A 27,405-nucleotide genomic window follows, 5' to 3' on the forward strand; every position below is an offset into this window, starting at 1 on the left:
AATCTGCAGTGCATCTTCCTCCCTGTTTATTCTCTATGATAGCATCTTGATCCTTTCCACATATATATCATGTAATAGGTATGCATATGCATATCTATGTATATGTATGTCTGTGTGTGTATATATATATAATATGTCTATACGTGCATATATTTGTTTGACCTTTGGCTATGTGCCTATCTCCCTTATTTGCCACTGTATTCTAGATGTCTAGCATGCTGCCTGGCGCATAGTACGTGCTTAATAAAGGTCTGTTGGGTGAAGGAATGGGGTCCCCCACCCGCCTCATGTACTTTCTGGCAGATGGAGTCTCCTCTCCTGTCTCCTCCCTTGTCCTGGGGCTGCGGGGCTGGGGAAGAGCCCTGAGCAGCATGGGGCGGGGGGTTAGTGGCAGTGAAGTTGCCCTCTGCTTGGCCCTGGGAAGGGGAGTCCCAGTCTTGGCACTGAGCACGTAGTCACCTTCTCATCACGGGGATGGGCTCTAGAGAACAGGGCTCCTTTCAGTCACTTCTCTTGGGGCTTAAAATATTTGCCCTCCTTAATGCATTCCTGCCTGGATGCATCTCTTAATCATCTCAAATCCAGGAGTTCAGCCTCACTAGTGTAATTAGTTCCCTGAAAGGTTTAGAACTTTTTGTGGGAGGGCTCGGGGGCCCCTGGGAAGGAAGGATTGCCAGATAAAATCCGTATTTTGCTAAATCTGGCAACCCTACTGGGATTGACCTTCTGTTACGGCTCCGGAGAAGTGGGGGGGGGGGCGTACCCACCCATCTAAGCTGGCTTGGTGCATAGCACCTCCACCTCCCCTGCCCGCCACCGCCCCACAGGCTTCACTACTGCCCTTCCACTGCCCGCCGGGCTCCTCAGAGGCCAGTGTGACCCCCTACACTGTTGGAAAAGACAGCTTGTAGCAAGGTCGCTTCAATGTTCCAAAAATAGCTGAGTAGGCAGAAAGCCTGAGCAGATGGATCCCGCCGTCTCCTTCCTCGTTTCCTGACCTGCCTTCGTGGTTTAAAACACGGGCTTTGAGAAGGACCCATCTGAGCGTGAATTCCGTCTCCATCTTTGCCAACCACGTGGCTTTGGATTCTGAGCTTCACTTCCACAAGCGTCCATGTCCTGAATCTCAAAATGAGTTGATGATAATGGTATATACTACATGGAGTTGTTGTAAGCACACGTAAGATAATGAGAGCAAGGTACTTGGCACCATGTTTTTAAAAAATTAAACAACACATACATTCCCATGCTTAAATCCATATATATATATATATATATATATATATGTTTCACAAAATTTGAAAAATTGGAATTTTACAATTAAATTTTTAAAAAATTGCTACTAGGTATTATCTTAGACCTCATTCATCCATCAGTTTTATCTATTCAAAGAGTTATGAATAAATTTCAAATAGTTGTGCCGAGAGCACGGCAAGGGGAAGAGGCTCGTGAAGCCGACCTCACTCACAGGCGGATCAGGGACCGCATGATGGAGCCCTGTCTTCCTTCCTCACTGTCATTACCTGCCCGGGACTTGCAACTCCATGCCTCCCTTGGGCTCTTGTGCCGTGTTTCCCGGCAACCTGGAGAACTCCTATTTGTCCGTGAGAATTCTGCTGACATACCATCCCTCCCCCATAAAGAATTAACCCCTCTTTCTCCCAAATGCTTCCATTGCTTTTATTAGTGCAGACTCCAAACTCTAGTTCACGTATGCAGTTGCTTATCTGTCTCCTCCAGAGACTGAGGAGTCTTCCCGAGGCAAGAACTGCCTTACGCATCTTCGTCTCCACAGAATGGGCATCTGTATATCTTGCTCTGTGTCAACAGATCCTCAGGTTTATTCAGCCCCAGGAAGAGTTTTCAAAGTCTCCCCTTGGAAGAGAGTGACCAGCCTGATTTTGAAAGCCCTTGATAGCGTCCCCCGATGGACAGTCTTGGGTACCACTACTGCTTTCCAAAAAAGTGGAGTCCAGACTTGTCCTTGAATTACTTGGGACTCTTATTTTGATACTACGTCCCAACCCTAGGCTGAGCCCAAGACTGTTACCTCCCAAGGAAGCAGCCTCCAGGCTCTTCCAGTCACCAAGCAAGTCCTCTCCTTGTCAGAACAATGAAGCTCCAGCTCTGAAAAGCAGGGTGTTCAGGAGACAGGCTGACGGCCCGATGGAACTTTCTGTCAGCTCTCTTGACATTCATGGCATCCCTGTACACCTGACACAGTCTGACCATGGCCCAGACATTTATCAGAGAGAACAGGAGGCAGCCGTGTGTGTCCCTCCACTGCCCCCAAGACCACCACCATTGGTGGGGGTGACAATCTGTCACATGCAGTGGATCAGCAAGGAGGGAATAAAAGGGGCGCCGCCGACTGACGTCAGAGCTACATATGATCATTTAGAAGTGCTCGGGGGAAATGTGTCACTGTCATGCAGGAGGGCTTTGAGTTAATGGTTAACTTTTAAATCCATGTAGCTCACTCCAGGTTTGAGACTGAAGCTATCGTAAACCCAGTTTAACCTGAGGATGGACAGGGCAGAAAAAAAGTGCAAAAACAAGAGTGCCTATGTAATTCGAATATCTGTCTCCTTAAATCCATGCTGGACGGTCTAACATCATTGCCGGTAGTACAGTTAAAAATAGCAGAGTGGGTGTCATGTGCTGTGTTGACTACTCGTATACATTAAATGAGTTTTCTCATTTTACAAATGAGAAGAATGAGACTTGGAAAAGTTAAGAAATGTGCCCCAGGTTATACAATCAGCAAATAGCAGGGCCAGGATTTGAAACCACGTCTGCCAAGGCCAGAGGGCTAACCTCACCTAACCACCTGAGTAGACATATTCCTTCCTAATTAGGCTGTGTATTTGGTCAGAACCTCCCGTCTGTATGTTTTCTGACGCACACAAAGCTGAATGCCTGCTCCAGGTGGAGGAACAGGATATGAATGCCAGACAGATTTTACGGACACAAAATAAGCAATGAAACCGAGGAGGATAAATAGCATCCTTAGTGTCCAAGTACTCCTTGTGGGTTGTTTTTCTTGTCCTTTTACACTAAAGTGTGTTCCTGACATTCTCGGACCACAAACTTCCTCCTCTATCAAGAAGTCAGCCCTTCCACCAGCTGGGCATGCAGCCCGATAGGTTGGGCATGAGAAAAGCTCAAAAGTGGAGGAGTTCACAGCTGTGAGATTTTGAAAATAACCATTCATTCCCGTGTGACACAGATGGGTACCATTTTATGAGGAACTCCCTCCTCCTCATACAATAAGCTGGGTTGCACGTCTGCTTTTCTTAGCAAACACAAAAATGCGTACAGGATAATTATTCCATTACTTCTTCTCTCTGAGGTAGGGCATGATTTGCACAGGATCACAGGCACCATTTACTGCGCTGTCACTTGGAGCTGGCATTGTGTTAAGGATTCTATTATCTCTTTACCTACACAGCAAGCTTAGGAGCAGTCTCAAACCTGGAGCAATCGCAAACCTGGAGTGAGCTATGTGGATTTAAAAGTTAACCATTAACTCAAACCATTAACAAAGCATTCGCTATGATGTGAATTTTATACACAAGGAAATTGAGACTTAGATGAAGCACCTTGGTTAAGATCATCCAGTAAATTGCTGAATCTCGGATTTCAAGGAATCTAAGCCTCTGTGCCCTAATAAACCTAAACTAATGTGTACTAACACACAAGGTAGAAATGAATACTCATACGTCCTTTACTGCATGACATTTCCTGTGCATCACCCATTACAAAGCTCTGCCACACAAATGACAATGGTATCTAATTCCTAGTGAACTTCTGAGCGTCAGGCTCTGCTGGAAGATTTCTGCCTCACTGCTTCTCAAACTTGACCACGCATTGGAGTCTCCTGGTGGACTTGTTAAAACACAGATTGTTGGCTTCCATCCCAGAGTTTCTGATTCCATAGTAGGTCTGGGGTGGGACCCAAGGAAAACCACATTTCCATATGAATTAACTCACTGACAATTCATATCAACACTTTCATCCTCATTATGAAGATGAAGAAACCAAGGTCCTCAGGGTTTAGTAGCTTGTCTAAATAAAGAGAAATACACCTTTAATCTTTCATTTGAGCTCCTCTTCTTTAAGTTGAGCCCAGAGTAGCTTTAGTTCTCTCTTCTTGATACTGAAAGCAAACCCCACCATAGGAGACTAAAGCCCAGGGCTCAGTTTACCCAGCTCAGGGCCATATTGTGAAGTTATTCTGATGTTTTGTCTGGCATAATATCAAGTGGAGCCCAAATGGTTTAGGAAAAAGCAAGTATTCACCAGCTCCCTTGTCCACACACTGATTCAACCCATTAGCACTAATTAGCTGCTTCTGGGCACTCAGCAGAGTTCTAGACAACAGGAATGATTCTCAGAAAAAAGAAGATAAGCTTCCAGGACTAAGCATAGGGCTGGGAAGCAAGGTCTAAATGACGGCGGTCATTGGAAATTCGACCAATGGACCAGGTAGGCAAGCAGGTCTGCACGGGCTACAGATATGATGACGATAATCATAATGGTCATCACAGTAATTGTCGTAGGCCAGGTTCTCTGGAAAAGGACTCTGATTGGAGACCTGCACGCAGAATGTTTATCGGGAAGGACTCTCAGGAACGGCATCTGTAGAGCAGTGAGGGAAGCAGAACTGGGCAGACAGAGAGGTAGAGCTGTGGTGCAGCTGCAAGAGATGCTCTAATCGGTCCCCTAAGGAGCTCCAAAGATGGGCTAGCCCTTCAGAGCTATCTCTATTGAGGCAAGGGGACCGGGCTTCTGTAGCCATGCATTCAACAGTGATTAGATGGGGGCTGCCCCAGCAAGGGGCAGAAACCTTGAGCAAGGCCGCTCCCTTTCGCTGAGGACTATTGCTGGGGAGGGTTACGGCCATGAGTCATCAGTAGCCAATGCTCCTGCCATCTTGGGGACATGAGTACCTCAGTTCCGAAGGGCGTACTAGATGGCACATCACAGCATCCACTAGTTTTATTAGGGAATATTTTTTGAGTAGTTACTAGGTTCAGGCACTGTTTAAACGTTTTACACATATTGATTCATTCAAGCCTCCTAATACTATGAGATAAGTATCATAACTATATTATACATGAGGAAACTAAAGCACAGCTGAGTAATAAGCCAGAGAAATCAGGATGCAAACTCAGGAAGTCTGTTCCAAAGACTGAATGCTTAACAACGGTTAACTATCTCTCTTGACTCTAAAAATTTAAAGAAGGGGATCGTGGTGGGGGCGGATGGTGGGGGGAGTTGGTGCTGGTGAGGAGAGTGATAGGTAAGGAGGTGTTCATCCAGGAGATAAAGACTGGCAGCCTCACCAGAAAGCAAGGATCACCAAGGAAGGTGGACAGGGCCTGAGAAACCACTGGGTCTGTCTCATTTTACAGAAGAAACATCTGGTCTACCTTATTTTACAGAAACCCTAAGGCACAGGATGGGAAAGGGCTTCTCCAGGGTTGCACTGTGATGTTGTCAGACCCAAGGATAGAGTCCTGGACGCCTGAATATCTGGCATTCAGGCATCCAGGGCGGTAATTGCTCTAATGAGAGAAGTTGAAGCACACTCTGGAACACAGCCATCCCTCAGTCACCCAGCTTCCACACTGACCTGCTCCAATCTGTTCACCCTTCAGCAACACAGGATCTTATAAAAATGTCAACCATGAGTTAAATCTCTGCCCAGAACCCTCTTATGACTCCGCATGGCTTTTAGCATAAGGATAAGGATAAAATTGCCAACATGGCTGCTGTGTGGTTATTCATCTGCCAGTCCCTCACAGTCCCCTTTTTTCTCTGTTCTTCTCCTCTCTTGCCACACTCTGGTCAGTTTCTTGAATGTATCCGGATCCCCATTACTGCCCGTTCTCATAACCTCCTTCCCTCCTCCCTTCACTCTTCCTACCTCCTCAACTCCTCCTCCTTAAATACCAGTTCTAAGTTTAGTTCCTCGGTACAGTCATCTCTGATTCCCTAGACCAGGTGCTTAGGTCTCTTGTGCTACAGTCACGGCACCATCTCCTCCCCCGCCCTTAGTACCTGTCACCACCGTCATCGATGATTCATGTGTCCCTGGTAAATATGTATTATATTCACAAGACTGCAGGCTTCAGGATGGTGGGATCAGGCCTATGTTGCTCATTCTTATATACCCAGAGACTAACGCAGCTATCCTCAGGGCTCATACTAGATAGATGAAGAGAGAGAGAGAGAGAGGGAGGGAGGGAGGGAGAGAAGGAAGAAAGGAAGGAGGAAGGAAGGAAGGAAGGAAGGAAGGAAGGGCAAAGGGGGGGAGAGAGAGAGAAAAAGAGGAAGGAAGGAAGAAGGAAAGATGGAAGGAAAGAGAACAAAGATAAAAGCAAGGGAGGAAGGAGAGAAAGAAGAGAGAGGGAAGAAGAGAGAAAGGTACAGAGGAAGAGAAGGAAAGGAGCAAGAGATAGAGATACAGACAGAGAAACGGACAGAAAGATAGACAAAGAAACAGAAAGAGAGCCAAGCAAAGAGAGATGAGAGAGATGAGAGACAGAGACAGGGGCTGGGGGTGGGGAGGGAGGGGAATAGTGACCAAGTTCGGTGGGGGTGGGTGGTGGGAAGAATGGGGGTGCTGGGTGGGAGGAGGACTCCAGGTGGCGTGAGGAAAGGTGGGGTTGAATGTTCATCTGTGTATCAGGTCATACCGCTGAGGAGCCTGAGCACACTTTGAACAGGGGATGAGCGGGGGATTCTGTTGCGTTTCTCATGGAGTGAGCTGTGAGCTGCAGGATGGACGCCATCAGAGGGACCAGTGGCCAGCCAGGGTGGGTAGAGTACCCAGGACCATGGCTGATAGCCTGGTGGGTACCCGTGAGGACAGACGAGGCTGCTTCTTGCTACACATCTCATTCTTTCCCAGCTGAACTGATTTTTTTCATCCTAATATGGGCAATAATATTCTGAAAAGCAACTGTGGCCTTTTGGGTGTGTTGCTGGGGAAGTGGGCAGGTCCCTGGGGTTATATAAACTCAGCAAAGTCTAGTCTGTGTATTTGGAGTTCTTGGTACATGTCCAAGGCCTGGAACTATAGAGGTAAATCTTCTTAAAGTCTTAGGTGTTTTAGGGAAGTGATGTTTGAAAAGGGGCTTATGAGACAACCCCACTAATTCACGAGACCATTGTGCAGCCTCCTGTCAGGGAAGATGAACAAAGGATGCTGAGATCGGCTTTATCTGCCCCTTGCTCCAAGTTCCAACAACCAGCCGCCAGCTGACTGTCCTATTTGCTGCTCTCTTGCTTCCGGCTATAAGTGCCAGCGTGGCAGTGAGTAATATTTTCTAACCAGATAGATAATAATATGATGATAATAGTAATAGTAATAACAGCACCTGACACTTGAGTTTCCTCTATGCCAGCTAGCTTGCAGAGCCCATTCCATAATCCTCTTTCTTTTTAAATTAATTAATTGATTTATTTTGGGCTGTGTTGGGTCTTCATTGCTGCGTGCGGGCTTTCTGTAGTTGCGGTGCGCAGGGGCTACTCTTTGTTGCGGCGCGCGGGCTCATTGCGGTGGCTTCTCTTGTTGCGGAGCACGGGCTCTAGGCGCGCGTGCTCAGTAGCTGTGGCACGTGGGCTCAGTAGTTGTGGCTCGCGGGCTCTAGAGCACAGGCTCAGTAGTTGTATGGCACACGGGCTCAGTTGCTCCGTGGCATGTGGGACCTTCCCGGACCAGAGCTCGAACCCGTGTCCCCTGCATTGGCAGGCAGATTCTTAACCACTGCGCCACCAGGGAAGTCCCTATAATCATCTTTTAAAACACCATACAAAAACTGAGATAGGTATTATACCCATTTTTAACAGATGAAGAAACAAGATCCAGTGAAGTTAAAGTACTTGTTCAAGGTCTCTGACCTTGAAAATAGAGAAGCTAGAATGAAAACCAGCTCTGACTTTGGAACCTGGGTCCTTAAGTTCTATACTGTCTTCATAATTAACTTGAATGCTGCCTTTTGGCCCCTTTCTTCCTCCATTTCCTCTACAAATGTTTATCAGGTCACCCCAGAGTGCTGGGCAGTGGGCTGTGTGCTCAGGATACAGGGATGAAGAGATCACACCATCCCTGCCTTCATGGACATGGCAACCTAGGGCTTATTTCCAGCTGGATACTTAACATCAAGGGCAGCTTCAGCACTAAATCTGCCTGATTCTTTGAAAGGATGGTCTTGTCAACAGAAGATGCTCCCCTCTCCTGAAGATAGCTCAGCTCTCCTGAGTAACCCCAGGTGGTTCTCAGCTCCTAGGGAAGGAAGCTCACCAACAAAACCCATAGCATGGAATCCATTCCACTCCATTCTAAGCAGAAGCACAGTTTCTCTGAGCATGGCCTCCCAGCACTTAAAAACGTGGGCTCTGTATTCAAGGAGACCCAAGTTCACATGCCAGTTCATCCTCCCCATGGTTGTGTGACCTGAAGCAAGTAACTTAACCTCTCTGTGTCTCGGTTTCCTCTGTTAAAATGGGGATGTAATAGTATCTACCTCACAGACAGTGTATGGAAATTACTAGACTCCATCTATTTTAGCTTTTATTCCCTCATGAGCTGATACGTATGTTCAGCAAATATTGAGCAAATGAATCCTGGCTCAGAGGCCTAATTTAACCTTTATAATATTTGTAATAAAGATAGTTTCTTTGGCTCAGTCATGACTTAACTGTAATGGAGTGAAAAGCAACTGGAATAAAGATCACGTGAGGCTTTTGCGGACATAGACCAACCTAGCTTGGAAGAAATGTTTTTAGATATATTTTTTCTTAACCTAAGGCATATTGCTGACCTGTGAGGAGTCAGGCACTGGCTGCCAGCATCAGAGATTTCTGGAAGCAGGGAGGTGGGGCCTTGGTCCGTGACACGTCTCTGCAGCATCTTTGGCATTTAGGAGGGTGAGGGCCTGTTCCCTGGGGTGCGCAGTTATGGAGTAAGGGTCTTAACCACTCCAGGGAGTCCCCAGGCCACAGCCCTGCCTGCTGAGGCCGAGAGGCAGCTAAGCCCCGTCTCCTGGATTACTCAGGAAGGATGTGACGGAGGCACTTTGTCCTCTTTAAATTTCCAGAGGACCCTGGGGACCAGGAGGTCTTGCTATAGTGAAGCCTCTCTTGTCCAGGGCCCAGGGTGGGGCAGGCGGAAGACAGGAGGGGAGGTGCAGACGATGCCGAGGCCACTGCTGTGGGGTCGTCTCAAGAGCACTGGATTGGGAGTTGCTGGCCCTGGATTTTAAGTTCACATTTGAGCTTTTCTCCTAATGGACGTTGCAGCCTTGGGAACGACGCTGAAATTCTGGATCTGGGAAACTACGATAGCTCATTTTCGCCGGGTGTTTATCCTGTGCAAGCATTGCTCCAAGTACACGAGTGCCACCTGAGGCTAGCCCTAATGTCACCCCACTTTACAAATGAGGAAGTAGAGCCTTAGAGGGGTTGGGAAGAGGGAGCTGGGATTAAGCCCAGGGAGTCTGGCTCTAGAGCTCGTGATCTGAACTCTTCACTGCCACGCACCCTCCCACGGGGAGGGTTGTTACGAGGGCTAGATGAATAACGTTTTCAACAGCTAGTGTGCAAAAAAACTTGGTGTCTTTGTCTCCTTCCAGCTCTGAGATCTCATGCATGCGCCCTCTAGGTGGAGTGCTGAAGGGTACAGACGGAGCATAGCTGTACCATGGGATGATGGGGGCTGGTGAGACAGCCACAGGGCCATGAAAAGGAGGCCACGTTCAATTAATAATGCACACTGGATGCAGACAGAAAGCTCAGAAGAATATTCAGAATGTGGGATGGCATGAGCTAGACTGCCAAAGATTGCTTACTAGACTGAAATTTACAAGATCCCTAGGAATGAGTTTTTTTCTGAGATTAACTCAATGATGGGGCCCTCCTTAGCTCAGCAAATAACTTTTCCAGAACATAAAAAAATGGCTTGCAACAGTTTTTTTTGTTTGTTTGTTTGTTTTGCGGTACGTGGGCCTCTCACTGCTGTGGCCTCTCCCATTGCGGAGCACGGGCCCCGGACGTGCAGGCTCAGCGGCCATGGCTCATGGGCCCAGCCGCTCCATGGCACGTGGGATCTTCCCGGACCGGGGCACAAACCTGTGTCCCCTGCATCGGCAGGCGGACTCTCAACCACTGCGCCACCAGGGAAGCCCATTGCAACAGCTTTTTTTTTTTTTTTTTTTTTTTTTTTTTTTTTTTTTTTTTTTTTTGCGGTATGCGGGCCTCTCACTGTTGTGGCCTCTCCCGTTGCGGAGCACAGGCTCCGGATGCGCAGGCTCAGCGGCCATGGCTCACGGGCCCAGCCGCTCCGCGGCATATGGGATCCTCCCGGACCGGGGCACGAACCCGTATCCCCTGCATCGGCAGGCGGACTCTCAACCACTGCGCCACCAGGGAGGCCCTGCAACAGCTTTTGATTCACAAATGTTTACTGCATTTATGATGTGGCAGGAATGAATCACAGGATTTCAAACATGAGGCACTTGAAGAAGACTTAACCATGATTTGGGGGTTGCTGACTTGAGTAGCTGGGTAGATTTTGGTGCCGTTCATGATCAGCAATGGTTTTGTTTTCAACAAACTGTTCTCCTGTAGTGATTTTGCAGATGGCCGTGTCTTTTCTGCTGACATGGAATGACTCTCCAATATGTCCCATTCCTCCACCACACTAAGGATTCCTGCTCACCCCATGCTTTCCCAGTTTCTTGTTAGAATGGTGTATGGTTAATGATGTATGGTTAAGCCATTCAGGAAGGACCCCCAACACATGAGCCCTTATATAGGGTCAGGGGGCGGGGCTCATGATGCACCCCTGTAGATTCTGGCCCTCCCTCTGTGGTATCTCCTTGGATATGATTTGAGTGACACTGGGAAATGCCCCATCCATAATGAATAGAATTTAATAATTGAGTAGTAGCCATTTAACTCTGTCTGAAAGTTAAACTCTGCTTTCCTTTCCAAGATCTGTGGCCCATCTCTGTTCTCTCTGTTCAGATGAGATGATGAAAAAGGTCAAAGGGCTCTGAAAGCCCGGAAGGCATCAAATGTCAGACATGGATGCAAGTATCCACACAGTAACAGTAAGGTTATTCTCCAGAAATGGAGCACACCCCCAGTTAAGATGCTCAAGGTCACGGTAGCTTGTTAATAGGATTGGCAGCAAAACCCGCTATGGAAGTTCCTGACAAGAGCCCCACTTGCTTATGTATTTTCTTACTTTTCCTTTATGAGATTGTAAGGAAGCTTCAACCAGGTTCTAAAGATTTCATGAGTGGCGTTATCGTCTTACACCATCTGGCCGTGCTACTGTCAGAGGAAACCAACAGTGTCTTCAGAGATGCAACAGAGCAGTGTTGACACTTGGGCGATTCCCATGAGAAAGTGCCTGGCTCTGGATCGAAGTATTTTCCTATAATATATTAAAGTTCCTTCCATATTACAGTTGAGGCTGGCATCTCTCACTTCCCATCTGCAAATTTCCCATCACAGCCTTTGATAAAAAGCAGACAGAAGTCTTGGTGCCATTACAACTGCACACTTTATAGGAACTCAGTTTAGGAAACTTTATCCTAATCAGGTTGAACTTTCTTTGTCACCATCATCAAATTAGGAAACGTGTACCCAGGCCATAGTCTTTGGCTCTTTGAAATGTCTGTAGTTGGCACTAAGGTAGGAGATGGACAAATATATGTTGAACGAACGAATAAATGAAGGAATGAATGATTGGGTTGTCAAGTGGAAGGAGAATGGATTTTAGAATCAGCCAGATCAGGGTGTGAATCCTAGTTCTATTACTTGTCGCTTGTGTTTTCTTCAGGCCTCTGTGGGCTTTCCACACTGGGAAGGGGGGCAGCCCAGAGAAGGTGGCTGTATTCGTTTTCTATCGCTGCTGCAACAAATGACCACCGAGTCCCTGGCTCAAAGCAAACAAACAAAACCAATTCATTCTATTAGAGTTTTATACTGTAAGAGGATAAGTATGAATGTCATTCTATACAGATGTATTATATTACAGCTCTGGAGATCAGAAGTCCAAAATGGTTTTTTGGCTTTTTGTTTTCTGGCCACGCTGCGTGGCTTGTGGAATCTTAGTTCCCTGACCAGGGATAGAACCCGGGTCCCCTGCAGTGGAATTGCAGAGTCCCAACCACAGGACCGCCAGGGAATTCCCCAAAACGGGTTTCCCTCGGCTAAAATCAGGGTTTTAGCAGGGCTGTGTTCCTTCTGGAAGCTCCAGGGGAGGATCCCTTTCCTTATCTCTTTCAGCAGATAGAGACTGCCCACATGTCTTGGCTTATGGTCTCTTCCTCCATCATTAAAGCCCTCAGGGTAACATCTCTGAGTCTCTTTCTGACTCTCCTCCCTCCCTCTTCCATCTTTTAGGACCCTTGTGGGTACATCGGACCCACCTGGATAATCCAGGATGGTCTCTCCATCTCAAAGTCCTTTCCTTAATCACATCTGCACAATTCCTTTTGCCATGTAAGGGATTAGGACATAGATGTCTGGGGAGTGTGTGTGGGGGGAAAGGAATCATCCTGCCTACCACAGCAACTGCGCCAGACTTACCCAGCAGTGACGGGAAGCAGCTCCACACCTCTCCAGGGTGTCACAGATAATGCATGAAAAGTACTCCCCAGGGAGCTCCCCCCATCATGAGAGCCGTGGCTGGTTGTCTTCTTGGGAGGAGTCTACTGCTGCCCGGGGGCGACTCGCTGGTCTTTCCCCCGTGGGGTGGTGAAATGGTCTGTGCTCCCTTTAGAACTTGTTGGGTTTTGTAAGACAGTGTCAACTCCACCTCAGCTTGCTTGAGCACTCACATACGTGGTTATGCACTTGGCCAAAAAACTTTCCTCTCATGGAAACCTTGAACTCTGCATGCCACTTAGCAAATCTTGGTTGGAAAAACGTTATTTAAGGAGACCCACCCACCTGAGAGCTGGGCAGTCCAACCACACCCTTCAGCTGTCCATGGATTAAGCCAGACCACATCCTTTTTGGCCTAGGGTATTTGCTTTTGCTAAATGTTGCATTACTTCGGTGCAATTAGACTACATTACAAGCATACCATAAGAAAAAGCATCACAGAAATTGCATTGATTATAACTGTTTTGTTGATGTATGTTCATTGCTTGTCAGCATACATTTCTTATGAGAAGCCACAGAGAAAGATTCCCCCAGTCTTAAAACCCAGTACTACTTATGGTTTTCCTAATAACTGGTTTATTTCCATCAAATGAACATTGGTGCACATGACTGATCATTCTTCTCTTTGCACAACTCACTGTTAGGAAGCCAGCGCCTTCACCAAAGCTTTAGCACATCAAAGCCTGCATTACACGCACCACCTTAGTTACCTACCCTCATTGTCCCTTTCCCCCAGTTCCTCCATCTGTTTCACATTTAATTTCTTGCTGTTGTACTGTCTGTGTGCTTAGAACAAGGCATGATAAGAACTGTTATTTTCCAAGACTTTTTTTCTCTTTTGTGAGACCCATGTCCCTGATACATTTCTCTTGGTTTCAAGAACAAACTCAAACAAACAAACAAACAAAATCAAAACATGAAACGAAACATCATCAGTGCCAATGTTTCAGCATGGACTCTCAGCAGAACTGAGTCCAGCCCCATTGTAAAGCCTGGTGCTTATGTTGATAATATGGAAACAGGTCTCTCACGCTTTGTATGCTGAGCACACCGAGCTCATAAATGCCAGCATTCTGAATGGCTTGCTTGCCGTTAATAGATTCAGTGGCACCAAAATCCATTTCTTTTCCGAGGGATATTTTAACTTTTACTGTATCTTTACTCATGGTCAAAAGACATTGGCAAATTTGCTAAAGTGATTGATGAGACTCCTCTTAAAGCATTCCTAAAGTTTCACGTCTTTGCCTTCACATTTTTGTATGTGAGCTTGTCTTCTTGGAAAGGAAAACCAGAAATGTGCTTTACACTATGTAGGGTTTTGGTAGTTGTAGAAAGCCAAGATAAAAAAAAAAATCAATGTTAGTAGAACCTCCAGTGAAAACATCAAGATACACCTAACCAAAGAGTTCATCTCTGAGTTCGTCAAACCACAGAATCCCCAACACCAAGAACCTCTCACACCAGATACTGGATGGTGTATCTGGACCTTCTCTTTTTAATCTCTATCCCCATAAAGTCCGAGACATAGTATGTATTCGATACATAATTGTTGAATTAATGAGTAATGTCTCCTCCTCTCAAAGAGTTCTCCTCCAACCCCAGTAGACCATGATGGGAACACAGTGCTTGCCACGGGACAGCTGTGCAATACAATGGAGTGACTGGTACCGAGACCCATCCAAGCCATGGGAGAAATCTCTGCCATCCCTTAGCTCCAGAGCAGAGATTTTAATTTCCATTATTTCCCCCCTTGTCAAAAACACACCTTACAGATGACATTCACATAGGCAACCACTCTCATGGGTAGACTTAGGTTAAAGTGTAATTCCTATTGTGCTAGGACAATCTCTATCTATCTCTCTCCCACTCAAGAAAATATATCAGAACACAAATGAATAAGGGTACCATTACTATGGGAAGCATCACGCATTCGTGGCAACCTATTGAAAAAGTAAATCATCCGCCATTTTGGTGTTTCAGATAATGTTAGTAGTACATGACTTATGAAGTGTCTCACAATGATTGACATAACAGATCACTGAGATACCAAGAATGAGAGTGCTTCTCTACAGAATCCATCTCTGAGACACACTGAGTCCTAACACGCCATCTTGGAGACCTTTCCAGACTCCAGGGAAACCATCTCTGAGGCTCATCCTACCCCACACGCAATCATCTGTACGAATTCCACCATCCATGCGAGCTTCACCAGAACCATAGCGATCATCCCTACAAATGGACACAGCTCATACAGGAATCTGATCATCAACTGGGTGTCACTGCACTTTCTCCATTCTGACCTTGGGGAGGAGGACTCACAAGCAGCCCACTTACCACGCCGCCGCCAGCAGAGTGTACGAGCACAGACATCCCTTCTCGGAGGTTGGCAACTTCAAAGAGCATCATGTAGGCTGTGACAAAGTTCACAGGGAATGCAGCAGCCTCGGAGAAGCTCATGTCATCTGGGACCTTGTAGACGAATTCCACTGGTGTGCAGACCACCTCTGCCCAGGCATTGTAATTGACAAATGCCATGACACGGTCCCCGATCTGGGAATAGGGAAGCACAGAGTTAGTGGAGGTTTCTTAATCTTTTCTGAGAGATTTCTCAAATATTCTTAAGAATCTGATGAGAACTATAGAGTCCTTCCCAGAAAAAAGAGAAACCCAAAACCCTCAAATATGCACACCCTCACCTCACGTGCCTTTCAAGGCATTTTTTTAATGAGAAACCATTTTTAAATTTTATTTATTTATTTATTTGTTGGTTGTGTCAAGTCTTAGTTGTGGCAGGCAGGATCTTTCATTGCAGCATGCGAGCTCTTCATTGTGGCACGTGGGCTTCTCTCTAGTTGTGGCACGTGGGCTTCTCTCTAGTTGTGGTGAGTGGGCTCCAGAGCGCACAGGCTCAGTAGTTGCCGCACATGGGCTTAGTTGCCCTGTGGCATGTGGGATCTTAGTTACCCGACCAGGGATCGAACCGGTCTCCCCTGCCTTGGAAGGTGGATTCTTTGTTTTTGTTTTTGTTTTTGCGGTACACGGGCCTCTCACTGTTGTGGCCTCTCCCGTTGCGGAGCACAGGCTCTGGACGCACAGGCTCAGCGGCCATGGCTCACGGGCCTAGCAGCTCTGCGGCATGTGGGATCTTCCCAGACCGGGGCACGAACCCGTGTCCCCTGCATCGGCAGGCGGACTCTCAACCACTGCGCCACCAGGGAAGCCCCTGTGTTGTTTTTTTTTATCAGTGGTTTACATAGCCAGACACCATTCAAAAAAAAGAAAAAAAAGCAGTCTTCCCTTTAAGGTGGTTATAATCATATGCTAAGTTTTTTTCACAGCATATCATTATTAAAGGTAAATACAAAGTAAACTATCACTGATGGCTTACATGAGCTGCCAAGTGCTCGTTCAATTGAACCAGTCTGCTATTTGATGTTAGTTGCTTATACTATAACTTTTAAATGCAGTATTCAAATTGCTGTGGTCATAGTGATTTCTCAGTAAATTAACGGCTTTCATATATGTGTGTCTTAGTGTATATATATTTTTATGATTGACTCTACTGTTTTATTTTCTTTCTAGTTTAGGATTTCTCTTTCACCCCTGCTCAAAAACAACAACAAAAGCCTCCTATGAGATGGGTTTTGTTACAGCCCCATCTTACAGATGAATGATCATAGGTTTTACAGACATTTAAACTGAGGCAAAGAGAGATTAAAGCACATGCCCAAAGTCATGTAGCCAAAGAGTAGCTGTACTGGGATGTGAATCTAGGTAGGCTGACTCCAGATACAAATAGTTAATTCATTACACCTAAGTGCTACAAAGAAGAAATGAATTTATATAAGGGTGTACAAGAGGGGAACCTACCAAGTCTGGGAATATTAGTCTAACTCTTTAAGTCTCAGTTTTCTCAGCTTTTAAATGGGTATAATATTAGGAACAGGTCCTTATGGAGATTAAATGACATAATATGCATGCAATCCACTTGGCACGGTGCATGTAAAACAAGGAAAGAACAATTAATGCTAACTCTTAAAAAGAACAGATTGGGGGCTTCCCTGGTGGTGCAGTGGTTGAGAGTCTGCCTGACGATGCAGGGGATACGGGTTTGTGCCCCGGTCTGGGAAGACCCCACATGCCGTGGAGTGGCTGGGCCCGTGAGCCATGGCCGCTGAGCCTGCGCGTCCGGAGCCTGTGCTCCGCAATGGGAGAGGCCACAACAGTGAGAGGCCCGCATACCGCCAAAAAAAAAAAAAAAGAAAAAAAAAGAACAGATTGGTTCCTGATCTCATGGAATTCACAGTTGAATGATCAAAAGCTAAATATCGACCCACTGGGTTTCAGGAAGCAGGGGAACAGCTGTCTAATGAAGAAACTGATGGATGGGAGAGGCTGTCTCATTGGCAGTGAGTGTCCCAATCTCTGGAAGCATTAAAAACCAAGTGATGATGTCAGGAATATCATCTCAGATGCCCTAGCTTGGACCAGAGGATCTCTAGGGTCTAACACTGGCGTCCTCTTTTGCACAGAATCACGCAAACCCAAAGATCCATAACGCCACAGAGTAGCTCATGGCCTCCAGTGTCAACAGAGTGTATGAAAAGAGTATTTCAACCACCTTGACAGTGATGGTTGTGCCATCACAGACCACCTTGACAGTGATGGTCATAGCCATCCCAGCAGGGTTGACTGCTCCAGACTTCTTGTTTCACTATCAAAATGGCAAAAAGAGGATCAGCTCTCAGAGGATCAGCTCTCCAGCGGTGGGGAACCTTTTTTTTTTTTTTTTAAACATCCGATTCACCTCATTACTTGATTCTGTTTAAAAAAACGAAATTAGTCCTGGGCGACTGAGCCCACATTATTCCTTTACTTCTGAGCCTCTGGCAACAACTTTTCAAGGCTCCCTTGCAATCCATCAAGCCAAGAGAGCTATTCAGTGTGTTGCCATGTGGAATTCCATCTCCAACATGATTGAAAATTTTAAGTCAAAATTATAGAGGGCCTATTAGTATTGGTTTTCTCCCAAATCACACCCTGACTGGAAAGCTGTAGGTGGCTGCTTTTATTTGTTTGTGCAGCTGAAAGTGCTGGAGGAGGGTGGAGGGGGTGATGGATCGGTTTGACAATAGCAAGTCAGGGCTATAACTAGCAGAAGAAAGATCACATATAAGGGAAACGATACATATAATCAAGCACAGTGATTCCTCCCTCTAAACTAAGGCCAACAACACCCTTATCTGCTGGTACACTCTAAAATGATGGGTTATTTATCCAGCGCTCAAGATCAGTAGCGTGAACGGTATGATCTGTTCCTTTGGAAGCAGATCACAGTGCTCACGTGCAGCACTTTCAGGGAGAGATGGTGCTGCCAGGTGAGGTTAGATTGCTTACCTGGGGACAGGAAATGTAAAGTCACAGGAAAGAAAAGGAAAAGCGCAGTTACTTCTCTCTCAACGTTTTTCTGCCATGTTATCTGGAAACCACCGACGAAAAGACGGATGAGGGCTTCCCTGGTGGCGCAGTGGTTGAGAGTCTGCCTGCTAATGCAGGGGACACGGGTTCGTGCCCTGATCTGGGAGGATCCCTCATGCCGCGGAGCGGCTGGGCCCGTGAGCCACAACTGCTGAGCCTGCGCGCCTGGAGCCTGTGCTCCGCAACAAGAGAGGCCGCGATAGTGAGAGGCCCGCGCACCGCGATGAAGAGTGGCCCCCGCTTGCCACAACTGGAGAAGGCCCTCGCACAGAAACGAAGACCCAACACAGCAAAAATAAATAAATAAATATATAGACTCCTACCCCCAACATCTTCTAAAAAAAAAGACGGATGAGCGGGATGAGATTTCCAGACGTTCATCATAATGAATCAGCAGCATACTGATATTTTCACAATGTGTTGAGGCTCCGAGGCACCGCGAGCTGAGCAGCCTCAGAATCAATTCCAGGGGCGCATTCTGGCTTTGGCTTTTATAGCGTTTCTCTCCCTGTGTTAAGTGTCACAGCGGTAGCCGGTGGGGAGCAGGGGGAAAGACCGTGGGATTGTAGGAAGAGTCAGGAGGCTCTGATGATTTGAATCCAGCTTCAGCTACTACTTATTATCTTTCTGACCACATGGAAATGACTGAACCCTTCTGAACTTCATCTCTAAGGGGATAATAACAATATTTACCTTGCAGGCTGAACAACAGTAACTTCCCCATGTTTCTAGTTAGGGTAGATTCTCAAATGTGAGGTCCCTTCATCTCTCTACGGGAAGCATTTAAAGTCGAGCGAGAGCTCTTAGGCCTGATTTCCACTGTTTTTTCTTGCTCCAAACTACCGCAATTTTGTGCAATTGATTTGCCCATAGTTTTTCAGTTTTTATAGACAAGATCTGACTTGATTTGCATGATAATGGCAGGAAGGGTCATACATCTTTTCAGCGATTAAAAAATTTTATTATGCGGAATTTTGAACATGTACAAAAGTAGTCAGAATAATATAATAACGCTTTTTATCCCTTGCCCTACTCCCCAAGCCACCAACCCATCGCCGATTCTCTCTCATTGTCAGTTACCTCTCCCCTTTGGCTTTAAAATCTTCATCCAAAAATGCCACTTCCCCAGTGTCTGAAATAACGATTTATAAATGATCACTTAGATGCATCAGCGAAGTAGATATTTAAAGGAACCCAATTATAAAATACAGAGGCTACTTCTCCCCAACTTTTGCGTTTTGTAATTGACTTTTGAGCCTGAAGTGATGGGGAGATGAGAGCCACAGATAGAGAGAGGAGGGATGGACACTTAGTTAATCCAAGGCCAAGTTCATAGCTGTATTAATTTTAATCTTATTAATAACAGTATAAAATGAATAAAGGGGATGCTAAGGTTTCCCCTGGCCCCTTCACCAGACCGTTGCCAGGAACAACAAGACGGTACGCAGGAAGGCATGAGATGTTTGGAAAGTCCTATCATTTACAACCACTGTTAATAAATCCAAATAACGAGACAATAACAATAAGACACGTTATAGATTATTTCAAACATATTTTGCATACTCTTTTATTATCTTAATGGATTCCAGATGGATATCATCCTTTCAGTCAGAAGTCAAAAGCATTACCTCGAATCCTTTAACGCTGTCCCCCAGAGCTTCAACAATCCCAGAACATTCAAATCCTGGCACCAGGGGGGTCTTGGGAGGGTTGTCGATATTCCCTTGTCGCACCATCAAGTCAATGAAGTTTAAACCACTGTGAAGAGCAAACATGAAAAACGAAATTCACATGAGATGCGAAAGAAAGCACTGGCTTGACTTTTCTTTCCTTCCCATTCCCTCCCTCCCCCCGCTCCCCAATTCCTCTCTCCTTTCTTTTTAAATTTTCTGACGAAACATGCCTAACAGTAATGTTACTTAGCTATAAAGTAAAGCAGTGATCTTTCTAGACAACTAATGCTTTCCCGGCCCTTCAAATGGCAATTGCAGAGTTCACACTCTAATTCAAAAGACAGTCCCTTTGCTCCCACTCAGAGCCTCCTTACTCTTATTTTAAAAGTATGTATTAACCAGCCTGGTCATTAGCTGTTCTAGCAGTTAATCAAGGGTAAAAAATATACTAGGAAGAGGTTATAAGAAGACACATGGAAAGCAGCCAGACACAATGGCCATCTGCCATTCTATGAAAAACAAAGAGAAAAAAGACCTAACCTAAAAGGTCTCAAAACAACCGTCACACCTCAACCATCCCATCGACTTACATGAGCGCCGAGCCATAAACGGTACCCATAATGGTGACTATGAGCCATTAAGAGACCACATTGGGTCCAGCTGCAGGAGGGTGACTCAAAGAATACAGGTCAAAGTGATGGACCAATGGGTAAGGGAAGACTGGAGGGTTCCATTTCAAAAACTTTAGTTATCTCTGGCTGAGAGAAGTCATGAGGTATTTTCTACAAACATATTACTTTTGAAATAAGAAAGTTATCATTAAAATATATCAAAGTCATTGCCTTGGAAAACCACATACTTGATTCTAATGGTGCTACCAATGCTCCGAACTGTTGGATTTTTTTAAAGAGCTACAATTGGGAATTGCATTTAACATCCATGAACTAATCAAGTGGGAACACATACCTCACTCAACATGTATTTTTTCCCACCAGCTGTGGTTCTAATGTTTTCTTAAGCTGCCATCTAAGAAAGACACGGTTATAGAAACCAAACTCCTCGATCTGGCCCAAGGCCCATTAGCGTCCGGCCACAGCTTCTTTTTCAAGTAAGAGATGAACTCTTTCTTAAACACAGATGGCCCATTTCTTCCTTGGCCTCTTTGGAGCCAAGGAAGCATCTAACTCTACCTACATCCCCTGGTCTCTACTCATCAGTCTCACCCATAAGGAATGGATAAGGGCAAGGAGGATGACTTCCTTGAAAGGTGGGTTCAAGAGTCATCCCTTTCTCTAGGTGTTTCTGGACACAAATGAGGCAAGATGCACATATTGCCCCATTGAAGTATCTCTAACATGTGCCTTTTCTGAAGGCAGCTGCATGCCTCATATTTCTTTGCTTCCAGAATACCTGGCACACATTATGCCCACAGCAACACAGTAGGGGCTCAAGCAGCATCCACTGAATGAAGGAATATTGATGAATATCCAAAAAAATGTGCTGCCAATTTGAGTACTAACTCCTTTTTTAAAAAATTTATTTATTTTATTTATTTTTGGCTGTGTTGGGTCTTCCTTGCTGTGTGCGGGCTTTCTCTAGTTGCGGCGAGCGGGGGCTACTCTTCGTTGTCTTGTGTGGGCTTCTCATTGCGGAGGCTTCTCTTGTTGCGGAGCACAGGCTCTAGGCATGCAGGCTTCAGTAGTTGTGGCTCGCGGGCTTAGTTGCTCCGCGGCACGTGGGATCATCCCGGACTAGGGCTCGAACCGGTTTCCCCTGCATTGGCAGGTGGATTCTTAACCACTGCGCCACCAGGGAAGTCCCTTAACTCCTTTTAAAAAGCAGCCAAGGGATGCTCAGAGTCATGGACACATTCCTGAAATGTATGTGTAGACTTCCAAAGGTCCTGCTTTGATGGTTAATAGTTATTAAGGTCATTATTAACCAAAATGTTCTCCAGTAATGTGGCCAGTTTTTCAAGAGCTCGGGGAGATCTGGGCACAAATCTCATTCCATGACTCCTCCCTGTGTAACCTTGGGTCAGTTACTCAACCTCTCTAAGCCTCAATTTCCTTATCTGTGAAATGGGGGCTATGGTAGCATCCATGCCACAGGGTTGTTAATAAGAGTTAAGCATTAAGAATGGTGCCAAGTACATAGTAAGTATTCAATAATAATATCTGCATCTTCTGTTAAGAAGAAGGCTGACGTGTGAGATACATTTTAGGAAGATTCCCACTAAACAAGAGTTAAAAATAGTTTCAGAGCTGAAGTGGGAAAACTTCAGGTATCTATAAGCTTCACTTCTGTGAAATAGTCCATTTTCCGACACAATCAAATCAATACAGCATCGCTGTATGACAATAAAAGGAATTTCTACGTCCCAAATCAAACACCCCATCTCATTTCACGCATATTTCAGCTCACTGTGTTATATCCTCTGTGTGAAAACTTAGGATTTCCCAAGACCCTGATGGAAAAATGCCAGAAGAAATGACTTGACGGTGCTATAAACGTCCCAGCCCCCTGGAGAAGGCTTCATCCTAGACGCTTGTTACGCTGCTCAATAAGGCGGCCTTCAATCTCCATCCAGAGTGAAGTGGGCCCAGTGATTGTAAACGGGGAGCCAGCTACTTGATTCCAGCGAGAAGGGCTAAGACAGGCCTTATAAAATCCTGTAGCACCCCATTTTGTCAGTGAGGCGTGCAGTGATTCTGTCAGGATCATGGAGAATGCCAACCAACTTGAGGACAGAAACATGAAGGAGGTGTGTCCCAGGGGACAGGGGACGGGTCATTGCTGTTCATCTCAACACACAGAGCAGGTGAACAGTTGTTAATGAGGTACCCTGATGTGTTGCATCAGACCTGTTTCATGGTGCCCGCCCACACGCCGCCTCCTGATATGGGCCTATCCAGCATTTCCTGAGGGTTCAATTCGTGGCAGAAACCGTGCTCAACACTTCCCTTTTGTTATTTAAGACTCAGTGACACTCCTACGAGGTGTGAACTATCATATCCATTGTTTAGATGAGGAAACTTAGACTCAACAGGATTAAGTTCCTTGTGTAAGGTCTCATCTTTAGAAACTGTCAAAGTCAGGATCCGAGTTGAAGCCAAGCCTAGAAACGGAGCCCTCACAGATGGCGCCCTACTCCGTCTTTAAGGAAACTTCGCCCACTGCTCTCGACGAAGGGGGGCATCCAGGGGACCATGTTTATGACTTCTTATCTCTTTGCCCGCTGATTGACCCAGTGGAGGAGGGGCCATTCATAATCTAAGCAGGAGCCCATTCAGTATAAAATAAATGAGCTGGCCCAAGAACTGGATGTTCTCTCAAAAACTATGAATTGGGAAACACGCATCAAGAGAAAAACTTAGTACCAGAAAGGAGGTCAAAAAAACAGAACTGAGCTGGGTCACAGAGCCAACCTAACAGGCTATATACCAGGGTGAGTTATACAAACCTCACTGCTGAGTTATCAAGGACGGAAGGGTTCGGTCTCTACATGGGGTAAAACCCAGCCCCACATGCCTCCTGCCCTCCAGTATCCAAGAGTTCCTTTGATACTTCACGCATGTCTTTATAATAGGTTATGTGTGTGGTCTCTGTCTCATGAAACCAAAATACAAGTTAAAACCAATACCATAATCAGTAACCCTGAATCACCCACTGGACAGCCATTACTGACCTCATTTTTTTTCTTTTTTCAAACAAAACCAGTAACGTTGTTTCGAGATAATAAGTTCTTTGCCCAAGGCCACATGGACAATGAATGGTGAACCCATGAACTTAAACTTGGGTCTGTCAAACCCTTTTTTTCCCCAACACAACAGGAAAACACAGGGGCACATCAAGCCATACATCATCATAATTATAGTGTCCAGTATTCGCTAAGATAATTTGATTTTCACCTGGAAATTTTGAGGGGGTGCAATGACTAAGCCTGATGACTCAGGCCCATATCAGGGGTAATTGTCAAATGTCTCTCTTACCTAATTTTTACATGGCTCTTAAACATTTGAGAGCATTGCAAAAAGAAATAGTGCTGCAAAGTGCTTGATGTAATGGTCTTCTGAGTAATCCTCTGTTTCTCAAATATTGGTATAATTATAAAAATAAGGCTGTTTTGTTTCCCTCCCACACTGAATTATTAGTCAAATAATAGGCTTAAAGGGTTATTACTGAGACTTAGCATCCTGAAGGATTGAAGGCGGAGGTATGAGAAAGGGACCCTGAAAAATGCAAAACACAGAATGAGGGAGGTACAGGGAAATTTGGAGGCAGTCTCTTTAAAAAATAACACTTTCATTTGCATAGCATAGTGCAGTTTATAATGTGCTTTTATACACATCTCATTAAACCTTGTAACAATCCTAGAAAGGCAAGAAGTGCAGATATTATTATTCCCATTAGATAGATGTGAATGTTGAGCCTCAAATAAGAAAGCTGACTTGTCAAAGACAACACAATTAGTCCATGGAAGAGCTGAGACTTGACACCATGAAATCTGCAATGCAAGTAAATTCAATGTTACTAAAATCAGTAATGTCAAGAATCAGGGGCAAGAAGACTAAGAGAAAAATGGTGGAAGGAAACAGATGTAGGGTGCGTGGGTTCCACTTCCTGCACTGCCATCAGTGAGCTGCGGGACCTTGGCTCTGTCTTTGAAGCCCACTCCCCCCCCCGCCCCCCCCCAGCTCTCATACTCTGTTTGCTTGATGGTTCTTTATCCTGTGGGCTCTGCTTAAAATATTATCAAAATGAAAGCTGAGGTAGAGAGGAAGAGATGCTTGGTGGTCTTGGTAAACGACACTGACTTGGGATGCTCAGATTCTATCTAGAAGCTGAAGGAAGGCAAGCTAGCCTTGGCGTCTGTACTTTGTTTTCTATTATCTATGAAGGGATGGATGTCAACCCTGTAAAGTCTCATGGGAGATGTCTAGCTATTTTCATTTTATGTTCTACTAGACTCAACAAATGTTGCTCACTTGATGATGATGCTACAGGTTAGGTATTCAGGTATGGGCCATTTTCATCTCCATTTTGTTCAGGAGGATGGTTAAGCCTAAATAAGATATAGTACCTTGTCCAAGGCCCTATTGTAGGTACCAGAACTGGGGTACAAGCCCTTTTTATATGGCTAAAAAGTTTGAGTTTCTGACCACTAGGCTGTCATTCTGTTACCTATAAACCATGGTAGGTTGCTGTGTATTCTTGTCCCCAAAGCTCTGGCTTGGGCTCTGTTAATTTCCGTTGGATATGCTAATAATATCAAAGAAGACATAAATTATTTCCTTTTTTATTGAAGGATAGTTGATTTACAATGTTTCAGGTAGACAGTAAAGTGATTCAGTTATACATATCCATATATATATTCTTTTTCAGATTCGTTTCCATTATAGGTAGGTCCTTATTGTTTATTTTATATACAGTAGTGTGTCTTTGTTAATCCTAAATTCCTAAATTTATCCCTCCACCACCCTTTCCCCTTTGGTAACCATAAGTTTGTTTTCTATGTTAGTGAGTCTATTTCTGTTTTATAAATAAGTTCAGCTGTATCATTTTTTTTAGATTCCACATATAAGTGATATCATATGGTATTTGTCTTTCTCTTACTGACTTACTTCACTTAGTATGATAATCTCTAGGTCCATCCATGTTGCTGCAAATGGCATGATTTCATTCTTTTTTAGGGCTGAGTAGTATTCCACTGTATGTATTTATATGTGTATGCATATATATGTATATATGTATCTTCTTTATCCATTCATCTGTTGATGGACATTTAGGTTGCTTCCATGTCTTGGCTATTGTAAACAGTGCTGCTGTGAACATAGGGGTTCATGTATCTTCTCGAATTATAGCTTTGTCTGGATATATGCCCAAGAGTGGGGTTGCAGGATCATATGGCAACTCTGTTTTTAGATTTTTGAGGAACTTCCATACTGTTCTCCATAGTGGCTGCCCCAGTATACATTCCCACCAACAGTGTAGGAGGGTTCCCTTTTCTCTATACCAGCATTTATTGTTTGTAAACTTCTTAATGGTGCCATTCTGACCAATGTGAGGTGATACCTCATTGTGGGTTTGATTCGCATTTCATTACTAATAAGCGACGTTAAGCATCTTTTCATGTGCCTGTTGGTCACCTGTATGTCTTCTTTGGAGAAATGTCTGTTTAGGTCTTCTGCCCATTTTTTGATTGGGTTGTTTGTTTTTTTGATATTGGGCTGTATGAGCTGTTGGTATATTTTGGAAATCAATCCCTTGTCGGTTGCATCATTTGCAAATATTTTCTCCCAGTCTGTAGATTATCTTTTCGTTTTGTTCTTGGTTTCCTTTGCTATGCAAAAGCTTATAAATTATTTCTTAAAGGACACCACTAAGTGGATGACAGAAGAATCAGCCCAGCTATAGTTTATTAATTTTCCAATTTGAGATAAAATTGGCCCTGTGAAGGATTTAGCAAAGAAGAGGCAAGTAGATATGGAGAAGGTCCCCTTTTATTTTCCAGGTGAAAGGAAGGCAGGGGTGGCTCATGGGAAAAGATTTTAGATCTCTTGCCATCTTGTTCCTCCCTCAGATCATCAGTATCCTCAGCATTGACCACAAGAATCCAAACACTCAGACCATTACACAAAGAACTGTATGATGCAAATCTTCCTCTCCAGAAGACTACTTCTTTACTGATGCAGCTCAGTAGAGCCCAATCATATATTTCGATTTCACACTCAATAGAAATCCCTAATCTTGCCCCATCATTGGTTCAATTGGGAGATACATGTCCACAGAAACAACCTTCAGAAACCCACTGTTTTACTTACTGGAGGGGTATTGTTGAACATAATATTTGTTAAAATATACATTCTCTTCTTTATGAGGACAGGGAATTTTTCCTCAAATTTCAGCACAGAGATTATTTGTGTGGCTCTTACAGGCCCAGTGCAGTGTAGAAACTGATTATATTTCTTTCTTTGCATTGGCTACTAGGAAGCTGTGAACCAAATTTGTAGCACCCCTCCCCACACACTGCAGAACTTTCTGGCATTCATTCTCTGTGTTATCCTAACACTCAACTTCATCTTAACTTTCTGAATGCTTTGGAGTTTCCATTAAAAAAAAATCTTAAACTCTCTTAGATTCGATCTCAAACTTGATTGTGCATCAGAATTCGCAGGAGTACTTGTAAACACACAGATTGCTGGGCCCCATCCCTGCGTTCCTGACTAAGTAGGTCTCTAAGGGAGGTCCAAGAACTTGTATTTCTTTTTTTTAAAGTTAATTAATTTATTTATTTGGCTGTGTTAGGTCTTCATTGCTGCACGTGGGCTTTCTCTACTTGCAGCAAGCAGGGGCCACTCTTCCTTGTGGTGCACGGGCTTCTCTTTGCAGCAGCTTCTCTTGTTGCAGAGCACAGGCTCTAGGTGCGCGGACTTGCGTAGTTGTGGCACACAGGCTCAGTAGCTGTGGCTCGCGGGCTGTAGAGCACAGGCTCAGTAGTTGTGGCGCACGGGCTTAGCTGCTCTGCGGCATGTGGGATCTTCCCGGACCAGGGCTCGAACCC

General features: G+C 45.0%; 1 protein-coding gene across 1 annotated transcript in view; it reads right to left on the bottom strand.

The window, feature by feature from the left end:
- The window catches only part of VAT1L (vesicle amine transport 1 like), a 152,213-nt gene that overhangs the window by 104,864 nt on the left and 19,944 nt on the right, over positions 1-27,405 (bottom strand). The window contains exons 2-3 of the mRNA XM_081215566.1: positions 19,797-19,926; positions 15,025-15,240 (exon numbers count right to left, since the gene is read on the bottom strand). Of these exons, the coding sequence (XP_081071692.1) occupies positions 15,025-15,240; positions 19,797-19,926 (346 nt within the window). The remainder of the gene's footprint in view (positions 1-15,024; positions 15,241-19,796; positions 19,927-27,405) is intronic.

The sequence above is a fragment of the Mesoplodon bidens genome (assembly GCF_964165515.1).
Source record: "Mesoplodon bidens genome assembly, chromosome: 18".
Taxonomy (NCBI): Eukaryota; Metazoa; Chordata; class Mammalia; order Artiodactyla; family Ziphiidae; genus Mesoplodon; species Mesoplodon bidens.